General features: G+C 41.5%; 1 protein-coding gene across 13 annotated transcripts in view; it reads left to right on the forward strand.

Annotated features, from left to right (window-relative positions):
• Positions 1-18,749, forward strand: part of ARVCF (ARVCF delta catenin family member) — a 447,669-nt gene that overhangs the window by 346,019 nt on the left and 82,901 nt on the right. For all 13 annotated transcript variants that reach the window (XM_059713468.1, XM_019486607.2, XM_059713469.1 and 10 more), the window contains one exon: positions 7,848-8,031. In XM_059713468.1, the coding sequence (XP_059569451.1) occupies positions 7,848-8,031 (184 nt within the window). The remainder of the gene's footprint in view (positions 1-7,847; positions 8,032-18,749) is intronic.

Consider the following 18,749-nt stretch of genomic DNA (forward strand, 5'->3'; position numbering starts at 1 on the left):
TTTTTTAAAGATGATAAATGATTCAGTGTGGAGCATAGATGAAAGAGCAAACAGCTTTTTGGTTTGTTTTAATTTAATAGTAACACTGGATTCTGCAACTTGGCACAGCAGGAAAAAAAAGATTATTTGGATTTCAAAAGACACCTGCAAGTCAGTGGTGTGACAATTCTTTTAAAACCCGTCCATCCTAGAAAGCTCCTAGGACGCAGAGTCCCACAGCAAATCAGAAATATGACTTAATTGCTTTTAGTAAAGTGAGGGTTTACAATAGTATTTATAACCTCTGCTGTTTCTCTTGCAATTTACTGCAATCCACATAATTCTGAAATAAAAGCTTGTTGCTACTGCCAGTGCTTGATGTGCTAGATGGAGGGAGAATATTTTATAGCCTGAAACCCACATGTATATTCTAGCTAGCTCTTATCAAAGGAAAATTGGCTTAACATCATCTTCTGCAAGGCAATGGAGTATCCTCTTTTTTAATCTTAAAATAGATGCAATCCACTGATCAGTGTTCAAAGGAAATTCTTTTAGTGAAAGCACCTAGAAAATGTTGATAAATAAATGTGTCTTGCTGTTACTGTTAATGAATTGATTTGTCTGTTGAGTAATTTTGATGAATTGATAAATTAGGGTTTTTAAGCTAATAATGCTTTTGGTTCATTTGATAGGATATTATGCTAATACATGCAGTGAATGATTTTTAAGGGCAGAGGTAATGTTACCGTGGCTTTAATCTTTAACTCGAGTTTCCTCTCATGTCTGGTATACATTAAAAATATAATTTTTTTTTAATGAACTTAAATTTTAAAGATCAAAATGTTAAGGCTGCCACCAAGAAACTTTCTTCTATGAGCTTTGTCCCCTGAGACTAGAGAGAGGTCACTGTTTTCTGTATGCCTTTTGGTGGGTTTTTTCCCCACCCAATATGATTCTAGGTGTTTTCCCTCACCATCAGGTGTCTCATTGAGGGAGAAATTGCTCCAACTATCACAGTTTATCCTTGGCTAGTGTTTGTATGTCCCATGTTTAATTCCAAGTTATTTTCTCATTGAGAACTGTTTATCTGAGGGATTTGCTCAGTTCGTCATGCAGTCATCCATGGAAATCTTTCTATTTTAACTCATTATTTTTATAAGAACATTTTATAGAGCTATCCTGATTTTTTTAAAGGAGGGGAGGAGAGAACATCCTTTGCGCCTTTCTCTTTTTGTTTCACTGATTTCTTCTCTGAACAATGAAAAAAGGATGGCAGGAGAGGGAGACACTGGAAACTTTGCTAACTGTTTCCTGTCCTAGAATTTGAAGGGAGAAAGGGTTTTTTTTAACTTTAAAGTTATTTTCTTGTTGCTGTCCTGCAGCCACTGCAAGAGCAGCTGTTTGGCAGCCCAAGAGGGCCCATGTTTCTAAATAGTTTTCAATAGTTACATAGTTTACATCCAGTGCTGCTTTAGAAAAGGCAGATACCTGTGCACAGGAGTACCTTGACTCAAGCAAGTGGTCCTCTCATTGTCTTAAATAAGACTACAGTGTGAGTGCGGTTATTCATTGACTACAGCAATGATCCTCAGCCCAGGCACCACAAGATCCTTTTAAGGGTGTCATGCACTGTTAGCACTGTTAGATGTGCAAACACCTATGCTCGATTTGCACGATAAACCCAGAAGTCTCAAAACATTCTCACCTGTTTTGGGCTTTGAGTTCTTTCCAAGAGTACAAGAATAGCTGTAGTACTTTTCCATAATCAAAAAATAAGTCAAAGCTATGAGGTGGCATTTTCCAAGGGATGCTTTGAGTTTAAAAGGTTGAGAGCCACTGGACTACAGATTTGGGCCTTATTTTTGGTGCTGTTCAAGTTCTGTCATCCAGGTCTGAGTCTATTGAATCCAGGTTGGATTTAACCTCTTCTGAAACAGTTACCAGTAATTGAAAACACAACAGTAGGAACTTGGAGATGAGAATGTTTGTGTATAGACCCAGGACAAAAGCATTAACATATATATATATACAGGTGTCTTAAAGATTTTAGATCATTACAAAATTCAAGGTGGCGGGAGAATTTTGCACAATCCTTTCCTTTAGGTCCATTACTTTTCCTGCAGTCTTAAATAAGGTTAAACTTTTGGGCAGTTTTCTTCTATGTTGAATTTTATTGATCAATTTACAAACTTATTTTGCTTCAGATTTAAGATTAAGGACCTTTCCATTTATTTTTTGAGACTTTAAAAATATTTCTCCAACTTATTCTTCTCTGTCCTGTATAGCTGAACTTGTTTACTTAGAGACACGTAGCTGTTCTGTTTGTTAGGAGAAATGAAGAAGCAGAACCATATTTCTTAGTAAAATTGAGAAGCTATGTATTTACAAACATTGAGACCATTCAGTCATGAAAGGACTAAGTTTTTAATATTTTGTTCAGAAATTTTGTCCTGCCATGCTCTTGTACTGCCCCTGACCAACTATGATTGATTAAAGGCTGATTCTTTTTTTTATCTCCATATGCTTTTCTCTTATGATGTTTTACCAGCTCAAATTAATAGGAATATAGAATCTATAGAAATTGTCCTATTGCATTTTGGTATTCTCTTTCTGATTGCAAATGTTTCAGAGAAAGATGAAAAAAAATAACCTGTCCAGAGGAATGGCTTTATTTTTAACTCCCATCTGCAGAAAGTTGACTTTGGTCTTGAATCACCAGCAAGTGTCTCTTTCATGAGTTTTTATTCTGTCTTGGAGTAGATGACTTTGTTTTCTAAATGGATGATATGAGGCATTTAAGGATATAGTTAAATCTAAGCACCTAGTAGGCCCACTGAAGACAGTGGGACTGTTCACATGCTCGAGAGTGTCTCCGAATTGTGATTAATGAAAGGGTAGTTTAAGTCAAAGTTCTGATAACAAGTGTAGTTCGGTTTTACATGTGTGTCTACACATGTTTTTACATGCACCTAAATTTAATGCATATTAAGGCGATTTAGGTGCATGTCTACACATGCATGCACTAAGGCACATTAATGCAGTGTGCAGACCAATTTGGGACTAAAGTCAGCCCCAAGTCAGTTGACATACACAGCATTAATGCGCCTTAGCATGTCTACATGTGAGTTAAGGTGTTTTAGCTATTCATGCCTAAATTTGATACCTCCTTTTGCAAGTATCAAATTTAGGTATAAATAAGTTAAAATAGCCATTTTCAAGGAGCATTAAGGGCGCGCATGCCCTTAATGAGCCTTAAAAATGGCTAATGCACCTTAAATCGCTACGTGTAGATGCACCCATATTATCTGATTTTAAGTATTTTGTTTTAGCTGTTAGGTAGTTGGCTGTGCTTTCTATCACAGTATATCTTCTTGAGTAGGAAGACTAAGAACTATTAATCTATGAAACATTGGAGTGCTTTCTTTTCTTGGAGCACAGTTGAGCCATTTAGAGCATTGTTTTTCTGTATCTCTTTATTTTTAAAATCCCATTTGTGTAGTAGATTCTTTAGTGCAAAGGGTGAGTTGATTTAATTTGTAAATGGATAACAATGAAAGCTACTTTACATTTGTCATTTATGGTCTCCTGTTAACATGTTGAAAAGCCAGAACAAATAACTTTTATTAAAAGCTCACATAATTTGTAGAATGACATTTATGTGTGGTGAGTGAAGAAGGCCAAACAAATAATATTTATGTAGCTATTTAGAAAGATACTAGTAAAGAAGGATGAGTGGTAACATCTGGTGTTGTCTGCTACTGGATTTGTTTAATAATTAACAAGTTTGTTTAAATCTTACCGGATGCCTGGATTTTGTAAATGCCACTTTGAATAGGAGGTGTCATAAAGTGTCAGGCCCTTGAGGCTCTATTAGTCATCAGTCTCCTAGGTTATTTTTTAAGTGCCACTTACTACTAGTAGGGGAGATAAAATTCCCTTTCTGACCTAGTACCTAACATGACCCTATATGGATGATATTAAAATAGGACACTTGGTACTCGACACTTCTTGCTGGTTTAGGTAGAAGTATTAACGTAACTTCCAGCCCACTTAAAGGAAGATTTAGTATTTCAGGTTTTTTCCTGTTTGTTTACATCAGTGTTGCCAACTCGTTCAGGCCACATGGGCCCATCTTGGTCACCCCTGGATTAGATACAAACTTGTAAACTTGTTCTAAGTATACAAAGTCCTACTTTCACATGCATCAGTTTCCCACAGTTGCAAACCCATTGACTCCAGTTAAATTATCACTCATTAGCATCAGTATAATTGAGCAGAATTGCATCCAGTAAGTTAATTAATATCTTTTAGATTTTTTTAACTACCAGTATTCATTTGGTCAGAAATTGTTTGGGATGCTGAAATCCGCAGTTTATATGACCTTGGAACTTAACAAGTGACTGAAACAAAAGCCACTTTTTACCATTTATTGTCCTCTTTATTTTTTATTAAACGTCCTCTGTTCAAAGGCACATTACAAGTTAAATCGTTCCATGTGGTTCAGTGCGCCTACTCATATACACTGATACTTATTAAGGTTACCTGCTACTTAGTAGGCCCGTGCAAAGCGGCTAGCATTTGCTTCGGATTTGGATTCGGCCGATTCAGGGGACAGTGATTCGATTCACTGATTCGAATCACTGTTCCAAATCGATTCACCCAAATCTGATCGGAGATTCAGCTGCTGCTGAATTGGCTGAATCTGATTCGGAGATTTGGTAGCTGCTGAATCAGCTGAATCTCTGAATCACACAGGTCCCATCCCTCGCCCGCTCTCAATGGCTGCCCTGCCTGTCCCAGCTCCTGGCACTTTGGAAAAAAAAAGCCCCAACTCCCTGGTTCCTGCCCAGCTGGGGGGCGATCCTCACTGCCCCCCACTGCCCCGCACTGTGTGGGGGGCTCTCACGAGCCCCCAGAAGCCACTGAGGAGCCAGTGAGCTCGGGGGGGAGGGGTTATTTTTGGTTTTCTTCGTAAAGACCCGGAGTTTGGGAAGGCAGGGCAGCCATGGGGGGAGGCTGCGAGAGCGGGGTTTGGTTGGGGGGGCTCATGGCAGAGACCTTCATGCAGTGTGGGGCAGTGGGGGGCAGCAGAGATCGCCCCCCTCAGCCCTACCGGGCAGCAGCTAGTAAGGGCTTTTTTTTTTTAAAGCACCGGGAGTTGGGGGCGTGCAGGGCAGCCATGGGGGGGGGGGCTGGGGGAGCAGGTGGGGGCCAGAGGGCTGGAAGAGCAGGCAGGGGATGGGGGCTGGCCAGGGTCCCCTCCCCCCTCCTGTAACCCCCCCCTTTCCTGCCCCTACTTAACAGCTCCGAGTCCAGCTCCAACTCGCTGCTGCAGTGGACAGGGACTGCCCAAATCACTAAAGCTCTCTGAATTTTTTCCAAATTGGTTTGAAGAGCTTCAAATCAATTCAGACCTTTTAATTGGTCCCCTGATTTGATATGAATTTGGAGATTTGGCCACCGTATTGGGCCGAATTTCCTCTGAATTGAACCAGCACCCGAAGCTTTGCACAGCCCTACTATTAAGGAAAGATTTCAGTGTCTTTAGGGAAAACTTTCATTTTTTTTCCTGTCGTCAGTACCTCCAGAAATCTCTGTTTTCATGAAAACCACATATTTATTTTCCTTCTCAAATCCTCTTATTGCTAGAATCATAAAAAATTAGGGTTGGAAGGGACCTCAGGAGGTCAACTAGTCCAACCCCCTGCTCAAAGCAGGACCATCCCCAACTAGATTATCCCAACCAATGCTTTGTCTTAAAAACCTCCAAGAATGGAGAGTCCACCACCTCTCTGGGTAACCTGCTCCAGTGTTTTACTGCCCTCCTAGTGAGAAAATTCTTCCTAATATCCAGTCGAACTTCCCTTGCTGCAACTTGAGACCATTACTCCTTGACATCTGCCACCACTGGGAACAGTCCAGCTCCATCCTCTTTGGAATCACCCTTCAGGTAGCAGGGATTTAATTGAGGTATTAAATCCCCCCTCAATCTTCTCTTCTCCAAACTAAATAAACCCAGTTCTCTCAGCCTCTCCTCATAAGTCATGTGCCTCAGCCTCTAATAATTTTTTGTGGCTGTCTGCTGGACTATCTCTGATTTGTCTACATACTCTGTGTACAGGGAGGTGGGAGGGAGGGAGGGCAGAACTGGACACAGTACTCCACGTGTGGCCTCATCAGTGCTGGATAGAGGGAAAGAATCACTTCCCTCTATCTACTGGCAACACTTCTACCAATGCAGCCCAGTATGCTGTTAGCCCTCTTGGCAACAAGGGCACGCTGCTGGCTCATATTCAGCTTGTCTATGGTAACCTCCAGGTCCTTTTCTGCAGAGCTGTTGCTTAGCCAGTCGGTCCCCAGCCTATACTAGTGCATGGGATTTTTCCGTCCTAAGTGCAGGACTTTGCATTTTTCCTTATTGAACCTCATGAGATTTCTTTTGTTCCAGTCCTCCAATTTATCTAGTTTTCAAGTGTCAGGAGGTAAGACTAATACAGATCTCACCTATGACGTGAAGGTCCCATTTCAGCTCCGATTCAGTTTTGGAAAACTGAGATTGGGAAGGATATTTGTTCTTCTGCATTAGCTTGCATTGCCACTTCTGGAATATGGAAATGTTAGCAAAAACCTTCCCATTAGAGTTAAACCATGTCCTTGAGGGGTATGATTCTGTTAGAAACATGTAGAGAACAGGATTAGGTTTATTGTCCTTTCTAGTATTGGCTGAATTTATGAAGGCTGATATTAATATAAATGTACTTCACCCTGTGATTTCAGTTTTAAATGTACAGTTCAGTTTTCACTTAGAGCTTTTTATAAATGATATACAATTAATGGCATGGTGTTATACAGTTAAATCAGAGCAAATGATAGCTCTGGCTGAACTTTATATAAACATATTGGAGAGGGAAGTCCAAATTACTGCCTATTTTTAAATAAATAAATCCGGGCAAACTGGTATACTGTTCTAAAAATGCTTATACTGGTGTAGCTTATTTATTTATTTTATTTATTTATCTGATTTATATGCTACCCTTTTTCTTACACACATGAATGCCAGCATAACCCTATAAGTAAAGAAAACCCCACTTCCATCTATGTCAGATTTGATGTTGCATAGCTGTAAACACATTACATATAGACCCAGGTCACAGACAGTTTGAATTGTTTAGTTTTAAAGCTGTTTGAGGCTTCTGCTTAGGTAGGCTGCTTCTTGAATTTTCTGTTGCTGTGGATTTATAATTGAGGTGAGGTAATAAGACAAAGGTAGTTCTGGGTGCTCGGCCTCAGCTTGCAACCCTGCCCTCAATTCATGTCTCGGCCTGTGACAAAGTGATCATATAAAAGTAATGTGGGATGCAGAAAGTAGTGGGCGATATTTCAGCTGGGCAGAGGACCAACACCTGGACTGTATTCTCGAAATGGAGGCCTTACACGGTGCATTAAGGCTTTTGTCAGCTTGCAGCAGTAGAGTGCATGTTTTCTTCAGGCATAAGTAGATTTGCAAATGTAATGATATCTACATTTTGTGCAGAGCAAATCCTGTCATTTTCCATCTATACACACATGCTCTGGGTAAGCAGTTAATGAACACACATCATATTCCTCAGGCATATTACCGGGGCCAGTGATTTCAGCCACCCAACCTGTCTGAAATATGACTCTTGGGAAAGGTTTCTGTGTTGATAACTGCTGAATGTTTCCTACTCCCTGTGGTTCTGCTGAATTCTAAGAAACTTCATCGGGCAAATAAGTTTCCTCTTGTTTTATTGTTTTATCATTTAATCTTCAGGGAATGCTATTCTGCATGAACAGTACAAATAAATATCCTGTTTTCATTAGACTAATAACCACTGTTCCTTCTGAAGGCACGCTGTGGAACTTGTCATCCTATGAGCCCCTAAAGATGGTGATCATTAACCATGGTCTTCAGACATTGACAAACGAGGTGATTATCCCCCATTCTGGATGGGAGAGTGAGCCAAATGAGGACTCCAAGCCTCGGGATGCTGAGTGGACAACAGTCTTCAAGAACACATCCGGCTGCTTACGGTGAGATGATAGCATAGATTATGTGTCGGTTGTTCACTGAATCTTAACATAATTTAAAACTGCAGGGTTTTGTTGTTATTCTTTTTTTTAATACGGGCTTTGAAATCAGGGGTCCTGCAGAGGTGAATTTAAGTGCCCAGTTTGAAAGGCCTGAATTTTGCTACAGATACTCTGATATTGAAGTCTTGGTAAATCCTGACAGTCCAGTAGCATACATGAGCAGTTGCTCGTTCATTCAAGATGGAGCATATATCTCTATAGGTTTAACTTTTCCCCCACTGGAGAGGGTGCTTGGTAGAAGGATGACTGCCAGGTTACATCCCAAATAGGAAACTCCCATTGCAAACACCATCATAAGTGGTAGGACACCAAGTGTCATCCTTCAAGCATACTAAAATCCTTCAAGTGTTTTTCATAGCTTGATGAGTCCTTCCCTCAGCTGCCCATCTGAATTTTTAGTTTAAGGCCAGGTTTTCTAAATAAATTACCTTTTTGAGGCTCTTTCTGTACAAATGGAGTATTTTTTGCCCAGCTGGTAGGGGATAAATTGTATGGATTTAGGGTAAATCTGGGACACTAATCCAGATTTAGCCACATACCCCTCAGCTGAAAATATTAACAGGCATTCATTTCAAGCTCTTTTGAATGAGGAACTGTGGGGTTGTGAGTTATGAATCTGTCAAACAGAAGATGCACATTTAATATAGTGATAGTTTAGGCACAGTTTGCCTGCTGAGCATTTAAGAATGTAGTTCCAGTGTTGCTAGCAAAGATAAAACTTGGTTAGAGGTGGTATTTGTATGTCCAGGATCAAAGACAGTGGGGCATAACTTTTAGGGTGCTTTAGGTGAGAGACCCCTCAGCGGAGCTTATGAGACTTAAGACACCCAGTCTGTACACAGTGGCCAAGTTCATTTTACTATGTTTTTCCTTGAGGTTTTGGTAAATAGCCCAGAAAAGATTAAGCAGTATAAATACACTGTTAAATTCTGCAGTTTTATCATGAGATCTAATAGTTTGTACAAAACTAATAAAGATTCTGCATTGCACCTTCTGGTGCACTGAAGTGCACTTCTGTCAGATTTTCACTGATTAATATATCTTCAGAAAGTTGGTTCATTTCCGTTGGTTGGGCTTGTGGTCTCTAAATTGTGCTAACTATTCCCCTGAGTAACTTTATGTATGCAGAAAGTAATGAAAAGTGTTCTGAAAGGGCCCATTACTGATATTATTTGCTGTCCCACTGGAGATGAAAGTCCTTTGAGTAGGATCCAGACATCATCATTTTTCGTTACTAGCGCCTCACTTTCTAATGGTTCTGTGAGAGGAAATTAGTCATGGTGAAGATAAAAGGATTATCTGAATGAATATTAGAATCTCTAATAAATGCAGGCAATAAATTGATCATTAATAGATTAACCTAATCCACGTCATAAATTTTTCATTAGCATCTGTAATGGTGTGATCTACTTGAACTTCTACATTCACAGTGAAATTTGAAGTTTTTTCTTAATTAAAGTACTATTCTTGGTGGAGAAAAAAAATGTTGTGTGGAGGACTCTCTTTTTTCAGCATCAAGAATGCAGATCAGTAGAGCCGCTTTAGTATGGAGAACTGCTAGTTAGAGTTCTCCCTGACCTTTTGGATAACTGAAGTTCTGCTTTAAGGAACTACTTGAAATTCATTTTGACAGTAGTCGATAATAAACATATGTGGTGCCTAAAGCTACAGAAGAGGGCAAAAATATATTGCAGTCCTTTTCTATTACTGTTGTATGGGGGTGGTATCTTTTCTGTCTGAAAAAAACCTCACTTTTTTTAGGTAGGAAAGTTGCTTTGTGATTCAGAGCAAGTGGTGGTCAAGGTGAGTGGGGCAGGGGGCATGGAAAGTCTGCAAGACTTGCAGGAGTAGTTTGGCAATCTTATTTGTTAAATCTGGTTTGGGATGAATAACACTTGTGTGGACAGGAAATTGTTGTGATACTATTTTACCATTTTTATCTGAGGATTAGAGAGAGCCAAAGGGCTCTGCTACAGAGGGCAGAGTATTGGGAATAGAGAGATGTGGGCAGTATTCCAAGCTATGATGGTTCCCCCTTTTGTACAGAGTGGGTAATGATACCTATTTTTGTAAGGCATGCTGAAAGAAAGCTATATAAGAATTAATTATTGTGATTACTGTTGTTGCAAATCAGTGGGCATCTCAAACAAAATTCTCTGCAACTCATCATTAAATGCAAAACCAAGATAAGATGGCTACAACCAGCTGAGAATAACATGTGCCATTTTAGCTGGCTGAGGCTGCAGCCATCTGTTTGACTGAAGTCCCCATGTGAAAACCCTTTTTCCTGCTCCTCTTTTGTTGCTCCAGTCATTGGTCCTGGAAATTCATTTTTTAATGAATGGAGTTAATTACAAACTACAGATCGCTTACCATTTGGAAAAATACATGATCCAGTATTTGTTTTAGAGGTTATTCCCTTCTGTTCCTTGCCAAACCTTCCTTCTCGTCTTCAGAAGTGACTCTAACAGGGATGCAGCATTGTTTTCTGAAAGGATTGGAGATATAAGAAACCACTTGACTCTTAGTTTCTTAGAAGTGAATACAGTTCCGTGCATCTCAGCAGTGCTCATGCACTGCCTGGTTATTACACATGCAGAGTTGCTTTCATTCCAGCAGCTTTTTTAAGCAATGTTAATTAAACTTATCAATACGGGCAGCAGATTCCTTTAAAACTCTTTGCTTCATATTGGGAATTGATGCTAAGTTAGTTCCTGCTTTTTCAGGAGTATTTTCTGATCTTTGTTTTGCACCCAATGTGGAGGGCCCAGAAGGTGGGCAGGGCAGGAACACTGGCTGCATATCAGTGCTTAGGGTTAGTATATCAGCTGAAACATCAGCGGTATCACTTTGAGGTCTGCACCAGAGCTGTTTTTTCTTCATTTAGGCCTCACAGCACATTGTACCTACTACTTTAACACTTGAGGTGACCGCTCCCTCCCCCCCCCCCAAAACAACAACCCAAACTAAAACAAAACAAAAACCTAACAAGATAAGCTGCCTTGTGTCTTAGCACAAGACCCGATTTCTAGCTTCTTACTCACCAAGCTCACAAGAATGCTTGAATTAAACTTGATGATGTTAGCCCCAGTGGCTTGATGGGATTGTAGTTAACAGTCCATTCCATGCCCACTAAATCTAAACTGGGGTTTTATAAAAGCCCTGTATGATGGCACTAAGCACCACAGGGTGTGCTAGCCTGAGAACTAAAGACCAGAGAGAATCACAAATTTCTCCATCAGCCTCAATAAAAACTCATTACACACATCCTTTCTTCTTTGCCAGAAGTCAGCTCATGCACAATCAGTAGAAGGAACAGCACCTCTAGAGAATACAAAGCATCTTAAAATGTCAAGTAGGGCCAGAAAGTAATAGGGCATTTGTATCGACTGCAGAGACCTGTGTTTTGTTTGTTTGGGTTGAGTGTTGGGGGTTTTTTGTTGTTTTTTGGGGGGGAGGGCGGGAGGAACAGCAGCTTTTATAATCCTGAGCAAAATCTTGCCCTGGGTCAAGTTAATATTTCTTGTGTCTCGATATTAGACTGAAAATAGGAACAGCAGTTTCCGGATGGCACTTCCATTCCAGCCACTCTGTTCGATATCCAACCTGCCAAGAACTAGGTCTTCCAGACTGGTGAGGTGGAAATGCTAGATACCATACTTGATGTAAGACTTGGCAGCAAGGCAGTTGCAAGACAGTAGCCTGGTAACTAGGATCATTACATGTTTCAGCTTGCAGTCTGCCTTACCAAGAAACTACATCAAAGAGTTAGGAATTGGTGGAGAATGGTCCTGATTGTCTCAAGAAAAAAATAAGCAATGATGAGGCCGCTTTTCTGGCCCAGCTTCACTTACGTGGTCAGGTACAATACTAGGTTCCCGAGATAGGAATTTCCATTTTGCTGCTTAGAATAGTTATGAGCATTATGATACTATTCAGAAAGTCAAGGTAGCTCTCTGTCCCAAGGACCATGTTGAACTTATACCCAAGGATAGGTATATTGAAAATCTGGGAATGAAGGACATAGAGGTTGTAGCCATGTTATTCTAAAGGCAAAAACAGTCAGAGCTGTTGTGGTAGAGGCGATATCTTGTATTAGACCAACTAGATAGTTGCAAAAAAAAATTCTTTATTTGCAAGCTTTTGGGCTCATGCGCCTTTCCTCAGGCAAAGGAGAATGCAAAGATTGTAAAATTCCTTCCAGGTAGAAATAAAACTTCATATTGCACAGGAGAACTTAACAAGAAAAAAGCAAAATTCAACATCCTGCTTGCCATCAGACACCTCTGAGGTCAATAGACTGCTCCAAGTTTTATCCAAGCTTAATTTGCATAAAATTAACTCTTTCCACCCAGAAGAATTTATGCCATTTTCCAGCTCTCCTGAGCAATATGAAGTTTCATTTCTACCTGGGAGAAATTTCACAATCTTTGCATTCTCCTTTGCCTAAGGGCATGTGAGCCCAAAAGCTTACAAATAAAGAAATTTTTTTTGCAACTATCTAGTTGGTCTAATACAAGATATCACTTCTTCCACAAGAGTTCTAACTGGGAATGAAGGATGCATCAAATGCTTTTACAGGAGAGATTTCATTGGGGTCTCCATCTTGGCAGGTTTTACATCAATTTGAGGAAAATTGGATATTAGGTTGGGCCAGACTTTGAGAGATTATTTCCATTCTGTCATGGTACATTTGCAAAACCGAAGATTATCCTATGAATCATGTGAGCTAAGTCCTAATGATCTGAGCAATGCTATCTGTAGAGGTGATTCAGTTATAGGACAGATCTGTATTATTAAGTGTAGCTTGACTTAATGTCGTCAGTCTTCTTAGATAATCTGGTTGCGTTATCAGCTGTAGAACACCTGAATGTGATAACTAGTGTCATCATCTGAGCTTCTTCAACCTGGGTTTTTTCACGTGTCAAAATATAACCCCACTGTCCTCTTCTGTTCTTTCCCGGGGGGGGGGGGGGGGGGGGCAGGAATAAACCATATAGAGTTTTCTTCACAAAAATTGTGGTCAAACGGATCAGATATATGGTGTCAGAAGAGTAGGACTGGGAAGGACAAAAGGAAAGACAGACAGTTGCCAATAGAATCAGTAATGGAGATGGTCATTTAATTTCAGTTGGTACAAATTTTGATGTCTTCGCACTCAGTTTTATTCTTTTAGGCGTATAGAAGTGAAGAGGTCTCTTGATTGCAGATTTGTTGTTTTTCAAAATCCCTGCTAGGATTTCCAATCCAGAAGCATTTTCCTTTTAAACTGTACTTTCTTGTAGTTTAAATAATGCAGTGGCTTGACACAACTTAACAAGGCCATTTAGCAACCCTTCCTGCAACTTTGAATAGGACATTAAGGCTCATTAGTAAGAGAGTACACTTAATGGGATCATTCTGTGAGAGCAGTGGTTAGCCTGCACACACTAAGTTCATGCCAGGGACCTTGAATGTGTCTCCATGTTTGTCCTGAATTATTTCTCTTTCAATTCCTCTGATAATTCACTTCTTTTTGCTCTTCAAGAGTGGAAACATTAGACCTTTGGGTCAGAGAGCACTTGTAATCAGGTGTTCTTTTCATTTCCTCCTGCAGTTATTCATCATGACTCTCAGTTTTTAACTACCTGAAAAATTAAATTAATCCTCTGCTTAATTACTGTTCCCCTGGTTAAATTACCTTTCATTCTCACTTGTACCTTACATCGGAGGGAACAGAGAGTGCACAGTTTAGTTCTTAAATCGCTGACTTTGTAGCACGGATTCTGTGCTAAACTGACCCGCTGTCAACAAATGTTAAGTGAATTAATTTGCATAGTAAACAGATGCAAAGTTCTACTTTTTCCAGGTTGCCATCTGCAGTTGCAGCTTTTCCTATCAATTCTCCAACTACACAGAGAATCATAGTTGCAAATAGCCCCGGGGTTCAAAGAGCCAGCTTTGGATGTACAAATACATAAATAAGTATACTAGAATTGGTTGATTTACACAAAAACACAAATTCTTTACAAATGAGCTGGAACAGAATTACTATTCCCTCTGGCTGTCCAGCGTGATATTCTGATACGAGGAAGCATTGTTGTCTAGTGATGAGAGTGATAACATGAGGTTTGGGTGACATGGTTTGAACTCCCAGTTCTGCAGTAGATTTGGACAAGCCACTTCAGGGCCAGATCCAGAAGGATACTTAAGTACTGCTGTAACTTGTGTATAACCTCTGTACTTCAGTTCCCATCTAAGAAATGGGAATAATGGCACTGACTTGCTTCCCAGGGGTGTTGTACAGATATATGCATGAAAGACTATAAAGTACTCAGATAATATGTTAATGGAGCGGCAGTATTACCTCAGATAGATAGACATTAATATCTCTGTCAGCTGGCATCAAAATGTACAGTAAATAAGCAAGTAGTCTAAGTCTGAGTACTTGATTGAAATAGTAGAAAAAAGAATGACATGACAGTGAATGAGATGCACAGTGAGTCAGTGAAGGTTGGCATAAGTTTGTGGGCCTGCCTGTGTGCAAATAATATGCTCTCCTCCTAGTATACTATTTCAGGTAGTGCTGTGAACACAAGAGGCTTAATAAATCACTAGTATTTAGGACAGGGGTGGGGATTTATTTCTGGTGGAGGGCCGCTTGCTGAATGTTGGCAAGCTGTCAACGGTCGCATCAGTAGCCCCGCCCCTTGACAGGTGCCCCGCCCCAGGACACCATCTTGTGACCGGAAGTCCCACCCCCTAACCCTCGACCTTTGCCACACAAAGTCCCTTCCCTTGTCCCCAGAAGTACTCCTTTCAGCAAGGGGTTTTGCTATCTCAGAACCAGAAAAATACCAAATTATATTCTAAAAATCAAATATCTACAACATTCATTAATTTGATTTCAAAAAATATTTTTTTCCTGATTTGCATGTGTTTGTGTAGTGTGCATAGAGGTGATTGCACGTAGCTTAAAATGAAGTCTGACTCATGTATATTGTGGCGGGGTGGGGGGCATGGGTGGTGGGTATAGGTTTGTGGAGGTCTGTGGGTATGTGGGGTGTGGGGGAGGGTGTGCATGTGGGGGTAGGGGTGTGAGTGTGGGATGAGGGAGCATGTGGGGGGTGTGGATATGTGGGGTATGGGTGGGTATGGGGTTTGTGGGGGGATGTGTGGGGGAAGGGTGGCTGGGGTGTGTCAGGGGCTGGGTGTGGGGGTCTGTGTATATGGCAGTGTGAGGGGAGATGTGGGTGCATGTGTATGGTGAGGTGTGCATGTGGGACTTGCCCTATGAACACACACACACATGCACTTGCACGCATGCTCTCTCTCCCTTCCTCCCTCACTTCACACACACAGACACACAGATACACTCTGTCCCTCCCTCACTGTACCCACACGTGTGCATGCATGCACACATACACAAATATACACTGTTTCTTCCTCCCTCATTGCACACACACCCCCCACCCATCCACACACACCCTCCCGCTCCTGGCCTCAGGGTACCAGCATGGGCCTGTGCTCCCATGGTCCAGTGATGCAGCTGGGGGCCACGTGGTGCTGGAGCAGCTGTGCAGGGAAGCAGTGAAAGCTGTGGCAGGCAAAGGCTTCAGGGGGAGGTGGGGGGGGCAGGGGCTGGAGGGGTCTTGGGGTGGGTGGGGGCAGGGCTGCCTTGGCCTTGCTACTGAGTCCTGCTGGCTTCCCCTGGGTCCTACTTTGCCTGCCATCTTTGGTAGGCAGCCAGGAGTAGATAAATACAAATTTTCTGAATTTTTTAGGGACCCCATAGGCCAAATAAAATGGCCTGGTGGGCCGGATTCAGCCTGTGGTCCATATTTTGCCTGCCCCTGATTTAGGAAGGGCAAGACATAAATCTAATCTAGGAAGGATTTACCTGTCTTCCTGAAAAAGCCAGAAATTGTTGTAGGATATAGACTGCCACACAGATATAATTCATTACATTTTGGACAGGTTGTGTGCACAGCACTGACAATAATGAATATGTTCTATGAGCCCTATTCCATCGCCTTAACTTGCTCTTATAATCATTTTCTCAGTGCAGTAAATATATCAATCTACAAAGCTCTACGATAAGCTCTGAATTGCCATGGAGGGTTCAGCAGACATGAAGCCAGGTGTATTTTCAGCATGTATCTGCCAAGAAGTTGAGTCCAGAAGTGATTAGGCAGCAAACAAGTCATGATGGTGCCAACGAGTGAGAATTCATTTTCTTCCCATTACAGTCCGCCAGAAGACAGTCCTGCTCAACTGGTAGTGATGGAAAACTAATGGGGATTGTCTTAGCTAAACAGTGAAGCTTGCCCTAAATGAGTAGTTTTGCATAATAGTATTGCCCCATAGTGTCCAGCTTGAGGTAACAGTGTGGTAAATGGTTAACATGTCAGCTATTTTGGCGTATTGTTCTGATGCTTTGAATTCTGCCTTATAACTTGGCTTCTGCGAACTTGTAAGGGTGGTCTTTCTCTAGGTGTTAGGTCTAGACTGTCTACCCACATTCATTATTCTATGATCTTTGTTTCCAGGGCAAAGGAAGAGGGCTGGAGTCTTCCAGGGTCACCTCCTTTCTCTGGCATCGTCCCGGTGCCTCACAGCGCTGGTCTTTCCAGTCAAAGAAAATTGGGTCCTGCTGTCCGGAGTCTGGCAGCATTGCCAGGGCACTGGCAGCTAAGGGCCTTAGATGACACAAGAGCTGCCTCTTGCCAGGGGCTGCCATGCTGTGCTCCCATTTCCTGCCTCTGAGGGAACCCAGTTACCCAGATGGCCCCATTCTGTTACCTTTTCAGGAGCTGCATGCCTATGCAAGCTCAATTCAAGGAAGAAGGGAAAAAATAGCTATGTCAAAATGAGCCAGTTATGTCCTCCTTGCCTATTAATAATGATTAATGTATAGCTTTTCTCCCAAGAAAAGTGACTGGGAATTAGAGCTTTCAAAATGAATTACTCTCAAGCTTTATCTGCTTTCAATCCTGCAGGCATGATAATAGTACATGATAACAGTAGCATTATATTTCCCCTATCCGCCCTCCCACCCACATGAGGCAGCCTTGATCTCAGACTGACAGAAGTGGGAAGGCAACTAAGCGTAAATCTTAAGATCTGAGAGAGCTGGTTGTGCAAGCTCCTTCTAAACAGCTTGTCTGGGGAAGGGAAGGGAGTGGGAGGTGAGGCCCTGGGGAGATGACTGCAGTGCCTCAGGATGGTGTCAGGGGACATTGTTTTGCATGGCAGGACAAGCTTTCTTTAAGTGACAATAAATTTATAATTAAGCTTAAGTAGTGTAAGTTTTATGCAGAACACTCTCATCGCATAAGGGCTTCCCACATGGACTGCATTGCAGTTACGGTGGTTTTACTAGTCCTCTAATAGGATCCTCTGATCAAGCCCTTGGGATGGTTTCTCCCTCTATTATCCCATTCATGTGCTCTGCTTTAGATAGTGTATCTCTGAGCTGGAATCCTTTTACCTGAGGAAGACGGCACAGGGCTTCTTTCAAAACAGATCACTGCCCTTTGTTCGCAGTTCACCCAGAAGAGTTGCAGCAAAGTGGCGCAGGATCGCTCTGGCCCGTTCTTCATTGTGGCTGCACTCTCTTCACATGTGACTTCACTTGTGGCCATGGGGCTGTGGGCTAGTTGCATGCCCTTGTGTTCTAGTTGCTACAGCAGAAAATGGAGTTTAAATTTTATACAGGCTTTGCTGAGATACAGGTACATTTGAGTGGGACCTCCCTCAGGGACCTAATTGTAAAATGCCTCTGGAATATTAAAATAATGGAGTTCCAAAGACAGCTTTCTCTTTGGGGATAACAAACAATAAGCAATGCAAAAGAGGGTGAGGTTTGTCTGCAGAGTGCAGGTTCAAAGAACTCGGCTCCTAAAAAAACACAATACAGAGGAGTAAGGCAAGGCGGTTTCTTAATTAGCTTACTGATACTGTGCAGGATCACAGCATATGGCTGTCCTGGGGCTTATATGATGAGCAGAGCATTTAATTCGTGCTAGTAAAGAGCTTTTAGGGTTCCTCCTGACAGTTTCTGATGTTTAGCTTGTATTATAAATAAATTATGCATAGATTTTAGCAGCAGAGACATAGCCTAGTTACATACAGCCCTAATGCTTTACAGCCAATCCTAAAGTACAAGTTTAAGTTTCACACTTGCTTGTTGCCTTCTGTCATTCCCTTGGAATAAATATGGGTCCTTTACCTCTTGGCTCTCAATGAAAGGAACTTAGAAAATGTCTGTCATGAAAAGTTAGATTGAAATAAACCTTGCTACAGCTACTGTGAAAGGCATTTAGAACAGGGCTAATGGAGATACTGGTCAGAGACTCCTTTGGTACATATGTGCATCACAGATCCTTTATTGGATAAGCAGTCGTCGTATTTTTGTATGAAGCAATTCATGGAGAGTCTTTTCACATGGCACCAGACACGTGATAGAGTGGGCCAAGCCTCTTAGCCTGGTCTCAGAGCAGAAAACGGAATAATAATGGTGAAGCTAAGCAAGCCGACAGGCATTCTGGTTTTCTCTTGCAGTGTTTCTGAACAGTTCTGTGTGCAGGAGAGGGAAGTGAGGGTCCCACAAATAGGCCATGTTCAAGGTGACCAGCAGCTATTTTGCTGGAAAGGCAGTACATGGGTTTCGACGTGCT

Source organism: Alligator mississippiensis, chromosome 10 (assembly GCF_030867095.1).
Source record: "Alligator mississippiensis isolate rAllMis1 chromosome 10, rAllMis1, whole genome shotgun sequence".
Lineage (NCBI taxonomy): Eukaryota > Metazoa > Chordata > Crocodylia > Alligatoridae > Alligator > Alligator mississippiensis.